Below are 15,453 nucleotides of genomic sequence, written 5' to 3' on the forward strand. Positions count from 1 at the left end.
AGTGCGTGCAGACCCTAACATAAAATAACTTTTATTGGGGAGGGGTATCACTGACAGCATCTCAGGGAGGAGGTGTCTGCATCCAACACAACCTTAAGTAATTAATTAATTAGATAATTCCCCGCAAAGAGCTGGCCCAGCGGCGAGGATACGGCCTGGTGCGTGAGCCGCACCACCAGGGCTGAGATCCGGGATCCAGTTGGCAACTGACCGTGGGGGGGGGGGGGCTGGACGGGGTGGGGTGGGGGAGCTCGCAGCCCCCACCCTGCGGCGCCGACCCCCGGAGAGCGCAGGCGGCCCGGCTCCAAGCCTCCAAGCCGTGAGCACCTCTCCAGCTGGCGGTTGGGGGTCCCGGGAGGGGGCGCGAAGGGGTATGGGGTGGGGAGCCATGATCCCCAGCCTGACGACGATCCCAAGCGTCCCCCGCGCCCCTTGGCCTCCAGCCCCGGACCCTCAGACTCGCAGCTCCCCAAGGTGGACAAGGGAGGGGGAAGGGGGAAGGGGAGCTCGGCCCGGCCCGGGTGGAGAGGCGCCGGGCAAAGGTGGAGGGCGGAGGAGAGGCGCAGGCCCGGGCGGGCCGTGTGCCCCCCTCCCGGATCTCGGGGTTCCCAGGTCCCACCGCGGCTCCGCGCCCTCGCTGCCCCTTTAAGGGTTCCCGAAACTTTCCCCGGCTCGCGGACGCGCGCTCGTCACATCCGTTGGCTCCGACCTCCGGGGCGCGTTCCCGGGAAATTCGGGGCTCGAGTTTCCCGGGGAAGGGGCGCGGCCCCGGGGCCCTGACCTCGGCTGCGGGGCGGGCGGCGGGGCGGACCGCGCCCGCCACGGAGGCGGCGCCCAGAACTTGCTCAACTTGGCGGCGAAGACTGGGGCGGCGCCGGCGCTGCCGCCGCCTCCTCCTCATCCTCCGCTCCTCCGCCCCGCGTCCTCCGCCCGGCCGCCGCCGCCAGCCCGCAGCGCAGCCCCGCACAGCCCCGCAGCCCCGCGGAGCACCCCCCCCCGCGCCGGCCGGGCGCGCGCCGGGCCCCCCGCGGGCATGGGCGCGCTGGCCGGGGCGCTGCTGCTGCCGCTGCTGCCGCTGCTGGCCCAGTGGCTCCCGCGCGCCGCCCCGGCGCGGGGCCCCGCGCCCTTCACGCTGCCGCTCCAGGTGGCCGCGGCCGCCGGCCCCGCGGCATCGCCCGGCCCCGGGACCCCCGCCCGGCCCCGCGCGGACGGCCTGGCGCTCGCCCTGGAGCCCGCTGGCGCCGCCGCCAACTTCCTGGCCATGGTGGACAACCTGCAGGGGGACTCGGGCCGCGGGTACTACCTGGAGATGCGGGTCGGGACGCCGCCGCAGAGGGTAAGTGGGGTGCGCGCCGCGCCCCGTGCGCCCTGCGCCCCGCGCCCCGCGCCCCCGTGCGCCCTGAGCTCCGCGCCGGGTGCGGGAAGCCCCGCGCCCCCGTGCGCCCTGAACTCCGCTCCCGGTGCGGGGAGCCCCGCACCTCCGTGCGCCCTGCGCCCTCGTGCGCCCTGCGCCCCGCGCCCCCGTGCTCCCTACACTCTTATGCACCTGCGCGCTCCACGAGGACGCCCCGGAGCAGCCCTCCGCGGGAGCGGCGGGACCTGAGCGGGCAGGGGGCGGGGAGGGGGGGACACCCGCGTTTGGGGGACGCCGCGAGGGCGGCCCCTATCCCGGCGCGGCCCGGGGGTGCGCACGCCGGTGTTTGGGAACTTGAGTCCCCCAGCGCCCAGGGAGGCTGCCCCCCGCCCCCGCCGTGAGTAACATGCCTTCAGCCTGATTTTGGGGTACTTAGGGTCTTGAGCGAGATCCTGATAGACGGAGGTGGGAGGGAATCACCCGCGTCACCCCCACGTCCCCACCTCGCCTCCGTGCCTGCGCACCCCCCCACAGGCCCCGGCTACGGGGCAAACCTGCACCCCGAGAGCCGCCGCAGAATAAAAGGCCACCCCACGGCTTTCCTTTTCTCAATGACAGAGTTCGTTCTATTAACACTTTGCAGCCATGTGTGTTCCAGACATAGTAATCTAAAAGGGAGGGGAGAGAGACCCGAGCGGGAGCGCCTGGAGTGGCGCTTACCCTCTCCACGTGCCGTTTGAAGTCAGATGATTTTGTCGAGGTTGGGATACACTGTGTGAAGACCCTTTACTTTCCTGTTCCACGTCGTGGTTCTGTGTTCATCCTGTTGTGATTGTCGCAAATAGAACACACTCGTGACTTTGCTATCTCTGTCATTACTCAAGGCTTCATGAGGAAAACACACGTCATGCTCATCTCTCTTAAAAAAAAAACTGCTGAATAATTTCTGCAGTTAATTAGCTTTATTTTTGTTTTTAAAAACTTCAAAAATGTATTATTCTGCTCAAAGCCTTGGCCCTGGTGGCTGTTGGAGAATCCTCGTGAGCCAACCGCAAGGGTGGTTTGGCTGGAGAGCAGAGGAATGCCAGCCTGGGTCAGCTGGGAAAAGGAGCAGGTGCCTGAGCTGGGGGCCACGTGAGCACACGTGCTAGTAGGGAGAGCAGGTGGAGTGGGGAGTGAAAGAACTCCCTTCAGGAGACTGCAAAGACCAGAGGGAGAAGCTGGGAACTTTTCAGGGCAGGCCTGGAGTGCTGCTCCCCTGGGGATACCTGTGCTTGTACAAATAAAGGCTCACGTTGATTTCCACCTTTCAAACAGAAAGAAGGGTCTTCTCTCTTTGGCCATGAAGTAGATCTGATAAGGAGAAAGCCTTGAAGCTCATCTTCTGCAGGAAAGAGGAAGAGAGAGAGAGAGATGCCTCATGGCAGAGGGAAATAATCTCAAAAAAAAAACTTTTATAACTAATAGCTTGCCTTTGTTAATTAATTCAGCGACCTTTGCTTTCAGGATGATGAAATCTAATTAATCAACAGCATGGAGTACCTACGCTCAGATCTTTACCATAGCCAAGAAAACAGTTCATTTAAGGTCACTTCTCAGTCAAGCAGTAGTTTGTTTCCAAGGAAGGCTACTTTAAACAACCAGATGATGAGATGGCAAGCTGGCTGGACAGACCAGCTGCTCTGTGACAGAGCCCACCCCTCAGACCTTCGGCATGCCACGGTAAACCCTTTGGCGTTGGTGAGGAGAACATGACCTAACTGTGCAGTGACTTTTGAACCCCAGCCAGAGTCATTCTCTAGTCCCTGCTGATTCACCAGAGCCTAAAATAAAAATACTTAGGTGGAGAGAAGAACAGAATTGTCGATTCAAGGAATAAATAACCAAGACTTTTATTCCCTTGGGAGTTCATGGTCATAGTATCTTAGGACACCATGTGTGACCCACAGGGCATGGGGGTGGGGTGGGCATGTGGTTCAAGTATATTTTGTCTCTCAGAATCCCCCTCCACCTCTCTTCCTGTGGTTCTTCTGTGCATTTGAGAGATGCAAAAACTGAAGCCTGGAAAGATTGAATACCTTTTCAGGGCTGCAGGGCAGCACAGAGGGAGAGGAAAATGGGTACCCCTCATTCCTGTCCCCCCCCGTTTCCCCCCTTACCCCGCAACCAGGACCGCAGAACTGATGTTCTCCACTCACTGGACACATACATGTTCTTTCCCTCCCATACCTCCTATTTCTAGTCTTTGATTTTGGCTTCAAATGTTTCTTTCCCACCAGAGTTCCATGTGTCCTACATCCCAGGGGTGTTGATGTATGAATGACCACAACTGGACTCTCCCTGCTCCCCCTCCTCCCTTCCCTCCTCCCCCTTTTCCTCCTCCTCCTCATTCATTTCTCTTAGAGCAGTCTTTAAGGAACAAGTTAGTGGGTCCAGAAAAGCACTCCAGAGAAACTGAGCAACAGGCTTGAAAAGAACCAGAGCCCTGAAAATCTCCACTCCTAAGGGAGAGTCAGCGGGTGGGAAGTGTGCTTACTGCCTGAGTGTTTCCATCGAGAGCCCAGGGTTCATTGTTCTGCCCAGCCAGCCACAGGAGGAGGCAGGGGCTGAGGCCCGGCAGCCTGAGAGGAGCGGAGGGAGCAGGGCAGCAGCAGCACGTTGGCATGGAGATGAGAGAGTTACACACTGACACCATTATGTGACTTCTTTCTAGTGGCAGAGCCGTCATCTGCTAGAGCCATGCAATTTGGCTGTATTAATAATAATGGCATTCTAAAGTGATTATAATTATAGCAATCTCCATTATTATGAAACACTATGAAACACTTCCATGCTAATACAATAAACCCAACTATAAGGCAGGAAAGGTCTGCAGCCATATATTCTAGAGTGGATTTTAAAAAGTCTTTGGGGCCAGACGCTGGTGGTCCATGCCTGAAATCCAAGCTACTCAGGAGGCCAGGATTTAAGGATCAAGGTTCAAAGCCAGCTCGGTCAGGAAAATCTGTGAGACTCTTATCTCCAAGCAGCCATCAAAAATGTGTAAGTAGAACTGTGGCTTTAGTGGTAGAGCACTAACTTTGAGCACAAATGCTCAGGTACGTTGCCTACGCCCTGGGTTCAAGCCCCAGTACACACACACACACACACACACACACACACGATGATAGAAAAGAAATGAAGGAAGGAATGAAGGAGGGAGGGAGAAAGGAAGGAAAAGAGAAGAAAAATGAAAGGAAAAGAAAAACTAAAGCCACCGCTTATTTGCCACTGGCTCCTCCAGGAGAAAAGAAGCAGCTCATATCTTTAATGAAAGAATTTCCACAGAGTGCATGGGCAGCATGAAGGGCGCTCTAGGCAGGACAGAGCAGAGCAGCCGTTGAAACTTCTGTACATGTGTACAAGCTGTTCCATTGAATCCACCCTTCATCACTCCCTTCTCCCTCCCCAAACAGCTTTCATGCTTCTCTTTTCTTTCCTTCCTTCTTTCTTTCCTTCCTTCTTTCTTTCTTTCTTGGTCATGGGTCTTGAACTCTGGGCCTGAGCGCTGTCCTTCAGCTCTTCAGCTCAAGGCAAGCACTCTACCACTTGAGCTACAGCGCCACTTCTGGTTTTCTGGTGGTTTATTGGACATAAGAGTCTCACAGACTTCCCTGCCCGGGCTGGCTTTAACTCGATCCCTCAGATCTCAGCCTCCTTAGTAGCTAGGGTTACAGACGTGAGCCACTGGTGCCTGGCTCATGGTTCTCTTTTCATTGCAAACCATTGATTTTTGACTGTACTCATCCTCATTCATCCTCCTTGTTAGCCCAACCCCTTCCCATTTTTAATTACTAGTAATTTCAATTTGGAGTTCAAGTGTAATAATGTTCATTAGAAGCAGTGAGCAAAGGGTGGCTTTGGTTTTAGTGCTGTATTAATCAGGAGCCTGTAGCAAGGTAATGCCATTGGAGGGAGACGAAGAGAGGAAAGGAAAGGAGGAGGAACGGGAAAGGAAAGGGAAGACTTCCCATGCTTTTCTGTACTCTTGTTTGTTTCCTCAGCTGAGAGTGGTTGTGTGAATTCTGACCTGTCTCTCTCGTTCTAGAACTGCTGCTCAAATCTGCCTGTCATGCACACTCACAGATCAGTTCTATTATGGCCTATGGCTGGTAAACACCTGTGTTGGGGAGGATACGCATGCAGACGCAGGCATCGCCCACCACCCTTCTTTCTTATGTGGAAGTTCCTCTGTGGCTTTCCTCCTGCCGCGCCCACTGTCCTGATCGGCTCCCTGGGTCACAGATGGGTCAGCTAACCTGTTTTCCTAGGCCAGCTGCCGGTTCTTCCAGAAATGGTTGCTGGCCCCTGCTAGCTAAAACCCAAAGGGAAACGGAAAGGCTAGGGGCTACATCTCGTCTGTTTTCTGTTGTGAGGAACATAACACCACAGAGTGAGCAAATGGTAGAGATTTACCTTGGCTCGTGGTTCTGGTCGGTGTTGGCAGAATTCCAAGGCATCCTCGCCAAACTGGCTTTTGTTGAAGACCAGTTCTCAAGATAACTCCTTAACCTAGTAATTGTGTGTGTGTGTGTGTGTGTGTGTGTGTGTGTGTGAGAGAGAGAGAGAGAGAGAGAGAGAGAGAGAGAGAGAGAGAGAGAGAGAGAGAGAGAGAGAGAGAGAATGTGTGTATACGTGCCCATGCGCAGGCCCCCGTACTCAAGGCTTGACCACTGTCCCTTAGCTTTTTCATTAGCACTCTACCACTTGAGCCACAGCTCCATTTCTGGCTCTTTCTTTTTCCTCATTAGGCTTTCCTGCCTAGGCTAGCTTCGAACCATGATCCTCAGCTCTCAATTGCCTGAGTATTTAGGATTACAGGCATGAGCCACCAGTGTCTGGCATACACTATTCATCTCAATCACATGCATAGCTTAATCCATTTCTGATTGCAGATCCCTAATTCCATCTTAATGATCCTGCCATCTTCTAACAGGGATTAAATTTCAACAGGAATTTGTCAGGGACATTTAGACTGCAGCACGGCCATAATGACAATGAGGGGTGGGGGATTGGAGGTTGGCTGGGGCTGCGGCAGGGATCCAGAGCTGATGGGTATGTTGCCCTGGCCCTGTGGAATCTGATGGCATGCTTTGGGATTTGTCTTGTGTCTGGACCATTCTGGTGGAGCCTCGCTGGCTGGATGCAGGTCTGCCCTGGCTAGAAGCAGTGGCTGGGGACTCTTGATCCTGGACACAGACAACAGTGTACACAGATCCCAGAAGGACAGGGTGATTCCAGCCAGCATAAGTCTCCTTTGACTTATTGTTAAATTTTAATTTATTTGTTGTACCAGCACTGGGGCTCGAACTCAGGGCCTGAGTGTTATCGCTTAGCTTTTTTTCCACTCAAGGCTGATGCTCTACTACTTTCGACATTTGGGTGATTCATTGGAAACATGAGTCTCATAGATTTTCCTGCCCAAGCTGACTTTGAACCCTAGTCCTCAGAACTCAGCCTCCTGTGTAGCTAGGATTACAGGTAGGAGCCTTCAGCACCTGGCCTGAGTATTGTGTGTGTTTGTGTGTGTGATTGAGTGAGTTGTAGGACTTGAACTCAGAGCCTGGGCGCTGTCCCTGAGCTTTTTCGCTTGAGGCTAATGCTCTACCACTTGTAGCCACAGCACCACTTCCTGTTTTCTGGTGGTTAATTGGAGATAAGAGTCTATGGACTTTCCTGCCCAGGCTGGCTTTGAACCCTGATCCTCAGACCTCAGCCTCCCTAAATAGCTAGGATGACAGGCATGAGCCACTGGCGCCTGGTCTGAATACCCTTTTATAACTAGCAGCGGGACTTCTGCCTTGTTCTGGCATGCTGGATGTCTACCTGGGCTTCCTCCTCCTCCATTCACCCTGCCTTCTGCCCAGCCCTGGCAGGACACAGGCTCCTTGTGGAAAACAGAACACCTGAGAGACAGGTGGGCAGTCCGTCTCGGTTCCTGTGACGTCTCTGGCCGTGAATGCACACTTGCGGGTGGAATTTGAGAAAGGCTGTGTGTCGTGTGTTCTGCCAGCTCTCCTGACCCCGGCAGTTGCATGAGGCATGGTAGGATTGGCTAGTATGTGCCTCCTTCATCCCCTCCTGACTCAAAAGGACTATTTGATATTTTGTCTATTGCTACTCAATAACAATGGTCACATTTTCCCTCTTGGACTTCTCAAAAGAAGAAATGTTCTCCTAGTGTAGACACAATCACATTAGAGGGGGAAGTAGTGAGTTTGTTTCTGAGTTACTGTTTGCTGGCTGGATGCATTCAGATTTTGATCCTATGGCCTGTTATATTCTTTTACCCAGTAATTCACAGCCTCAGGACTGGGAAGTAGAAGATGGAGTCTGAGAGGAAAGCGGGTGAGGCACAGGGCCAGCCTCCGCATTCCAAGGGGCCATAAAGCCAGAGGAAAGTGCCTTCTTCCATCCGCGCTCACCGAGAGTGGCAGCGGGGAGAGAGTTTATACCTGCTGCTGAGCGCAGCATCCCACCCCACCTCTCTCCGAAGCAGCACTTGGAAAACAACCTTGGTAGTGGCAGGAGTCAGGCTGTGTGTTCAGCCCTGTGAGGGCAGCTGCTCTGGCCTTTCAGGTGAAGTCAGGGCTGTTGCCTAGCCTTCTGCAGTGCACAGGACAGTCCCACAGCAAAGCAGAATCTGCCCATGGCAAGAACAGGGCCAGGAGCAAGCCATCCTGGGGAGGGCATGGCACGTGAACAGCCTGGCAGCCTCCGCCCAGAGCACACGCAGGGATGGAGACGGTCCAGGAGAGCACCATGCCCGGGCACACCTGTTGGTCTCCACCATCTCTGCCACCCTGTCTCGTTGCTGGCATGGAAGGCTTCTGCCAGGTGCTCTGCGAGCCCTTGGAAAGGTGGACACCACTTCAGGTGTGGTGGCTGGGGGTGAAGAGGAGAAAGGATTTCGATCAGGGCTGAACATGCTTCCATTCCTTGAGGTAGCCCTGACTGTCTATCAAGCCTTTGCTAAGCCCTGGCGTGGGACGGTTAACCACGCAGAGATGGTTCCTGTGTGCACACAGTCGGCGTTGTGTCCTTGGTAGGAAGTCAGACTGTAAAGAAAGCAAACAGCATTTTGGAGTTGCACTGTCTGGGAAGGGCTGGGGGTAGAGGGAGATTGAGCCCCTTTAGCGAGGGAGTTGGGGGCAGGGGGAGGCCTCTCTGACCTGACCTGAGACGGCGTGGAGTAAAGAAGGGCCCATCTCAACACTGGGGCGGGGTGCTGTGGGGTGAGCCTCTGGGGGACACTGGGTCCGAATCACCTGCGTTAGCGGAGGATCCTCGTAATCTGTTTTACAAGTATGCTTTGGGTTTGGGTTTTATGAGCATGAAGGACTTATAAAAAAAAAAAGTGTGCAAACATTACACCACTCAGAGGAAGTGTGTGTTGGGGGAGGAGATAAAGGAAGCAGTTAAAGATGACAGCCAAGGAAAATTAAACTCTGAGTACCGTGGAGGAGACATGGGTCAGGAGCATCCTGCCGTGGGCTGTATGAGGCCCTCCATCATTGTGTACCTGACAGGTCAGGTACACAGGAAGCTTCTCGGCAGCTTTCTGTGGCCCGTCTTCCTGTAGTGATACTTTTGCATGGCCCATGACAGATAAAAGGTCCCTGACCCCTGGTTAGACCATTCTGTGCATGGTTCAGTTGTGTCTTTGCTTGGGTCCGGGAACAAGGACACACATGCGTGGTTGGCACACGTTAAGCTGGTGTTGGCAGAATGCTGGCAGATGCGGCCCGGGAAGCAGAGCATCACCTCAGCCCTGGAACCACAGAACCAGAGTTATCAAACTGTCCTTTGAAATCCTACCACAGATTTCCACACCACCACCCCCCCTCGCCCCCCAGCCCCCCCGGCCTAGAGCCCAGTCCTGCGTGCCCCTGAGTCACGATGCTGTGTGTGGAAAGTGTAAGGCACTGAGCTAGAGAAAATGGTTAGGGGCAAAGGGAGATCGTGTTTGAGGTTAAAAACAACCACAGAAACCTGGTACTGATGGCGCACACCTATCAGCCTAGCTACTCAGGAGCTATGAGCATGAGATCAGAGAACTGAGGTGCAAAGCCAGCCAGGACAAGAGGCCCAGTTAACACCAAAAAAAAAAAAAAAGAACAGAAGTTTTAAAAAAAAATAAGAAGTATTTTTGTACAGTTGGACAATGTGTGTATAAGCTAAGTTAGCACAAAAAAGTAAAGCTAAATAAATGTTTTTAAATTCTTTGTGCTGGTATTAGGACTTGAATTCAGGTCTTTGAGCCCCCCTTAGCTATTTTTGCTCATGGCTGGTGCTCTACCACTTGAGTCAGGCCTCAGCAAAGCTTTCTGGTGGTTAAGTAGAGATCAGAGTCTCTCAGACTTCTTCCTGGGCTGTTTTTGAGCCAAAAATCCTTAAAATCTCAGCCTCCTGAGTAGCTGGGATTACAGGCATGAGCCACCACCTGGCTTCAATTTATCAATTTATGAGTACAGTACATCTTCATCAATGTCATCCAGCACTGTACTTGTAACACCTGCAACTAAATACATTTCCACAAAGCTATTTGGGACATAGAATCTTTGTCAAAGATTTCATTTAAGGGTAGAGAAGAAATTGCAGAGTATATCTGAAGGCAGTTTGTGCAGCAAGAGACACTTCTGAAGTGTCTGGTTGTGCAAAACCCTATGGAGTGAAGTATGGAAATATCTAGAAAAAAATCACATATGCATTTATTCTTTGATTCAGAAATATGCTTCTCGGAGGTTATGTAAAAGCATTGCTGTGGAAAATGCAGAAAACCACTCGCAAAGCTATTTTCTGCTTGCTGCACTGCTAGAGCTAGTAACTGGTTAGAAACAAGGCCATATGCTGACTAACCAAACCATTGTGGCTAGGCTGGAACCCTGTGGAAATGAACAAGGAGCAGCTTTAAGTATTGCAAGGCAAGATAGCAAGGTGGAGAAAGAGGGGAGACATTATCCAACTCAAAGTTAGGGTGCACATGATCATCCCAGAAGCAACCCCGGATGTCTACTTTGGCTTTTACCCAGAATAATAAGGAATGCGAGCTGTGGGGATGTGGGGATGTGGGTAGGCAGGTTGGAGCCACCTCCCGGGTGATCTGGTCACCAGAGCCTGTGGCACACCGCGGGTCCAAAGGGGCAGGGGCGTCATTCATTCTGCAGCTCAGTGAATGTGACTCAGCCCCCAGGTGTCCTTTGCTTGAAGTCTGTTTCTGGCCTTGGTGTCCAGGCTTTGGCATGCCATCAGTCTGGCTTGTTTTTCCAGAATAAATGTCTGAAAGATGAGTTGGATGTTTTTACTTCCCAGAAAGTGGCAGCTCCAGATCTGCTGACTAGCACTGCCATGGCCAGCGGCCAGCAGGGCTGTGCTAGGGCTGGGCTGCTTAGCAGACATGGGGAGAAGGGAGAAAAAAAGGCAGAGCCCTTTAAGGTGATGCTGTAACACAGCGAGAATCCTGGGCTATCGAGACCCTTGGAAAAGATCTGCAGAGGTTTCTGTGATTTAACTTCCAAGGATGTCAGTTGCTAGCAAAAGCACTCTGTTCATGTATTTGTTTGTTTATTGTGTGTGCTGGTCCCAAGACTTGAACTCAGGGCCTGGGTGCTGTCCTTGAGCTTTTCTGTTCAAGCCTAGCATGCTGCCTCTTGAGCCACAGCTTCACGTCTGGCTTTTTGATGGATAAGTGGAGATAAAAGTCTCACAGGCTGTGCTTCTGGGGCTTGCTTGATCCTCAGGGCTCAGCCTCCTGAGTAGCTAAACATGCGTAAGCCACTGGCTGAGCTGTGTCACATACAGTTCACAGTCTGTGGAGGGGATGGGCGTCCGTGACAGGATGGATGGAATGCTCTGAAATGCTTTTCTTGATGAGGTCGTTTATCCCCAGGCCTCCAGTCCTTGTCAGGAGGCTAGGGAATGACTGGACTCTTGGGATTTCAGAGAGAGAGCCCGTGGCCAGCTGGACTTCATGTGGTCTGTGTGCTGGCCATCAGGAAGTTCCTGGGCAGATGCTCAGGGTCAGACATCCATTTGTGCCCTACCCCCAACTTGACCTTAATGGACAGTACACCGCTGCCGTCCACCGGTGCCCTCCCAGAATCAGACGGGACAGTTGCCAAACATAAATATCAACTTCCAGCAACGCCCCCGTGGGGGTGCAGGTGCATCTCACGCCTCTTGCCAAGGAGCTGGGGTGAGCCGCGTGCCCATTCAGATGATCCCTGTGGGAAGGGGCTGCAGCAGGCCGGACACCCACGCTGCTAGCTCATCCCCTCCGACCCACGGCCTGCCTCTCCAGCGGAAGCCAAGGAAGGGGCGGGGCGGGGCGGGAGGAGGGAGCGTGTGTCTGTGGCCAGCTTATCTGGGTCTCCCGATGGACGTGGCGTCACCCTACCTTCCACGAGTGCCTATCCAAGCAGTATGGTGTGGAATCTCTCGGATTGTTCCCTCCTCGCTGCTAATTGCTCTTTTTTTTCCTTCTTTTTGTTCTTGTGCCAGTACTAGGGCTTGAACTCGGGGCCTTACACTCTCTTTGAGTTGTTGTTTGTGTTGTTCTTGGCGTTGTTTTGCTTTGCTTTGCTTTGTTTTTTTCTCAGGGCCAGTGCTCGACTTTGAGTCACAGCTCCACTTTGGGCCTTTTTGGTGGTTAACTGGAAGTAGGAATGTCATGGACTTTTCTGCCTGGCTGGCCTGAAATCACGATCCTCAGCTCTCAGCCTCCTGAGTAGCTAGGATGACTGGCAGGAGCCAGCCATACCTGGCTCTCACCACACTAATTCCTAATACGGTTCGGTTCAGCGTTCCTTTCCTCCAGCCTCTGATGAGTTTAGCAGGACCAGAGTCCACCAAGTACCTAGACCTCCCCCCCCCCCACATGGCTCTCTCCCTGCACCTCCTTCTCTTCACAATGACATGTTCTCTCCACTCTACTCTTGGCCTTCCCCTGGGCCCTGAAAGGCCCTTTTTCTGTCCTGCCCCTTCAGGCCCGGATAGGGTTGAACCTTCTGGAAGGGATTCTTCAATGGAATTCTCTTGCTGGGCTCTGGTGGTGAGGACAGCGCGAGAACTTTGGTCCTGCTTGTGTTTCTCTCCAGGCCTTTGGATTGTCTCCCTTTAGATCTGTTTGTGGGAAGTCCACAGAGCTGCAGAAACTTGAAGAAGCAATTAGGCTGAGGCACTTGTAGACAGCTGCTCCACGTCACCTCCCCCCTCCCTTGGGTTTGACTGTGAGAGGATGGGTGTCTACGGAGTCTTGGATTGAGCCGAGCCATGGAGTCACTGGAATCTTAGAGTCTTGGCTCTGTACAATGTCAGCCTGACCCTTGTCATAAAATTGTGTCCTCTTAAATTCATAAGCAGATATCCTGAAACTCCAGGGCCTCAAGATGTGGCTGTATTTGGAGACTAAGTCTTAAAAGAAAGTGGCAACGCAGAATGAAGTCACTGAGTTCCCCCAAATCCAGCCTGCCTGATATCCTGAGAAAAGGAAGAAATCAAGGCACGCAGGTGCACCGGGGACTCCCACCCAGAGAACGAGCTTGAAGTAGGTACAGAGGTGTGTGCTGGTAAGGAAGGCGACCTGCCCCAAACCAGACCTTGAATTTGACCTTGAACTTCTGGCCTCCAGAACAGAGAGAACAGCATTTCTGTTGTTAGAACTCCTGCTCTGTAGCCCTCCCGGTCCACATCCTACCAGGGCCTCCCTGAATGCCCAGCTCGACTCTCCCTCGGGTTCTCTCCCTGCTGGGGTTAGTGGGTGTCCCACTCCAGCACTTCTTGGCAGACATTTCCGGTTGCAGGTGTGAGGAGGTGGTGGGCACCTGCCAGGACTTGAGGATTCATTGTCTCTACATCGCCACCTCTCACCTGGCTGTAAGAATCATGTATCTCGTGACCTACCTTGCTCTTCAATGCCTGGAAACACATGTTAATGCCATAGAGACTCACCCAGAGCCCTGCATGTCCCCGGAAGCCACTCAGCGCCCATCACACCCGTGGTAGTTTTAAGAGAAACACTTAATAGAGTTAAGCTTATTTGTTTTTCACAAATCAAGACACCTCCACTTGAGGCAGAAGCGTGAGTTTCAGGTGGTTCTGGAAATTATGGCTTGCTTTATCACCAGTCATCCAAGGCTTGAGGCCATCTACCTGCCTGCGCTCTGAGCACTTAAAACAAAAAGGATTCGGGTGTTTGGTACACACGCTGGCACTTAACAGTAGGAGGCTTTCAGCGGTGACTCTGGCTGTCTCGTCTCAGTCTGAGCTGCTCATTGATTTCCAAGCTTGGTGGCCTCTGCAGAAGGGAGAAAAGATTTAAGGAGGAGGTAGCCCAGATCTCCCATTCTGGCCAGGAGCCAAGAGGTGCTACGGTGGGCTGGTTAGAAGTGCATTACTCCTCTTCCAACCGTGAAGCTGCACACTCTTCTGCACATAAATCAGTCCGGCAGTAGCTTGGGTGGTAAAACGTCATTTCCACGACCTACCCTTAATGCCTTCACTGACAGAAATCTGTCTGGCAGCAGAAGAGATAAAGTTTCAGTTCATTTTGAGCCCCTCCAAACAGTAGTCAATATTCTTCAGACTAGCAAACCCAGCAGTTTCTGAGCCCAATGATTCAAAGTAAAATTTGATGGTTTGAAAACTGCAGTTAGGTGCTAACCTGCTAGATGAATCTGGATGTATTGGAGTGCTGAGAAATCTTTAAGTCTGGGTCAGGGTCTACACAATTTTTAATGTTTGGGGGAGCTGGAAAATTTGTAATACAAGTTTCATGATGAATTATTACAAAGGTTTTGATGCTAAGTGATATGCCAGGATGGTGATCATGGTTATTGTTTGTGCGTGTCATGGTGGGTCTTATTAGTCAGTGTGTACACGTCTCACAATCACTTAATGCCTAACAACGGAGGTGAGTTCTGAGAGATGTCACACCTGCGTGGGTGGCTTAGTCACTCGACACAAGAAAAGGCATGATCTCTAGATGGATAAGACACTGCTCAGATAAGACAGCACGCTGTTTACTGCAAACTTGGTGCAACTAGCAGTTCGCTATAAAGTAACTATGAGAGTGGCGTGTAAGCCAGACATTGGTGGCTCACTCCTGTAATCCCAGCTACTCAGGAGGCTGAGATCTGAGGATCACAGTTCAAAGCCAACCCAGGCAGGAAAGTCCATGAGACTTTTTGGAAAGCTGGAAGTGGAGCTGTGGTTCAAGTAGTAGAGTACTAGCCTTGAGCAAAATCCTTAGGGAGAGCACAAAGAGAGAAAGAGAGGGATGGGGAGAAGAAGAGGGAGGGAGAATATGATGGAAACTTATTGTTTTGGTTTTTCTGGGGTTTTTTTGGGTCCGGTCATGGGGCCTGAACTTTGGGCCTGGGCACAGTCCCTCAGCTCTTCAGCTCAAGGCTAGCACTTTACCACTTGAGCCACAGTGCCACTTCCAGCTTTTTTTTCCTGCTTATGTGGTGCTGAGGAATCGAACCCAGGGCCTCATGCATGCAAGGCAAGTGCTCTACCACTGAGCCACCTTCCCACCCCCAAACTTATTGTTATATTTGTTATTTTATACTTACATGTATATGTACATACATGTACATGTGTGGTGAAATTTTTTTTTATGCCAACATCACCACAAATGTGTGCTTTCATGGCTACAATGTCATTTTTCAGCTCCCATTAAAAACTCACAAGACTCCATCATTGGCCATAACATCATCCTGACCCAAGGCATGGCTGTGGCTTGAGGCCAGATGAGTGGATTATCGCAGAGGCGTAAAGGCTGGTTGTTGATTTCAGATGGAACCTGGAGACAGAGCCAAGATGGCGCAAGGGTGGGAAAGCAAGTCATAGTCTCAGGGACTCTCCAGGGGGCGCACTGGCGCCCGCCTCCACCCACTGCTGGGCGTGGCGCCTCTGGGCAGGCCCTGAGAGCCGAGGAAATCTCGGTGGGTCAGCCGGGAGCAGCCAAGGCTGTGAAATATTTAGTCCACTGGAAGTTTCCTGAGTCTTTCATTTGTCCAGGATGGAACCACGCTCCTGGTGTAGGTAGATCCTCAGTA

General features: G+C 52.7%; 1 protein-coding gene across 3 annotated transcripts in view; it reads left to right on the top strand.

Annotated features, from left to right (window-relative positions):
• Positions 1-1,033: 1,033 nt before the first annotated feature.
• The window catches only part of Bace2 (beta-secretase 2), a 62,217-nt gene continuing 47,797 nt past the window's right edge, over positions 1,034-15,453 (top strand). For all 3 annotated transcript variants that reach the window (XR_011373582.1, XM_070030729.1, XM_070030728.1), the window contains exon 1: positions 1,034-1,336. Coding sequence is in view for 2 of the 3 variants with exons in the window: in XM_070030729.1 (XP_069886830.1) it covers positions 1,034-1,336 (303 nt within the window). In the remaining variant the exon portion in view is untranslated. The remainder of the gene's footprint in view (positions 1,337-15,453) is intronic.

The sequence above is a fragment of the Dipodomys merriami genome, unplaced genomic scaffold, assembly GCF_024711535.1.
Source record: "Dipodomys merriami isolate MVZ:Mamm:240054 unplaced genomic scaffold, mDipMer1.0.p SCAF_2, whole genome shotgun sequence".
NCBI classification, from domain to species: Eukaryota; Metazoa; Chordata; class Mammalia; order Rodentia; family Heteromyidae; genus Dipodomys; species Dipodomys merriami.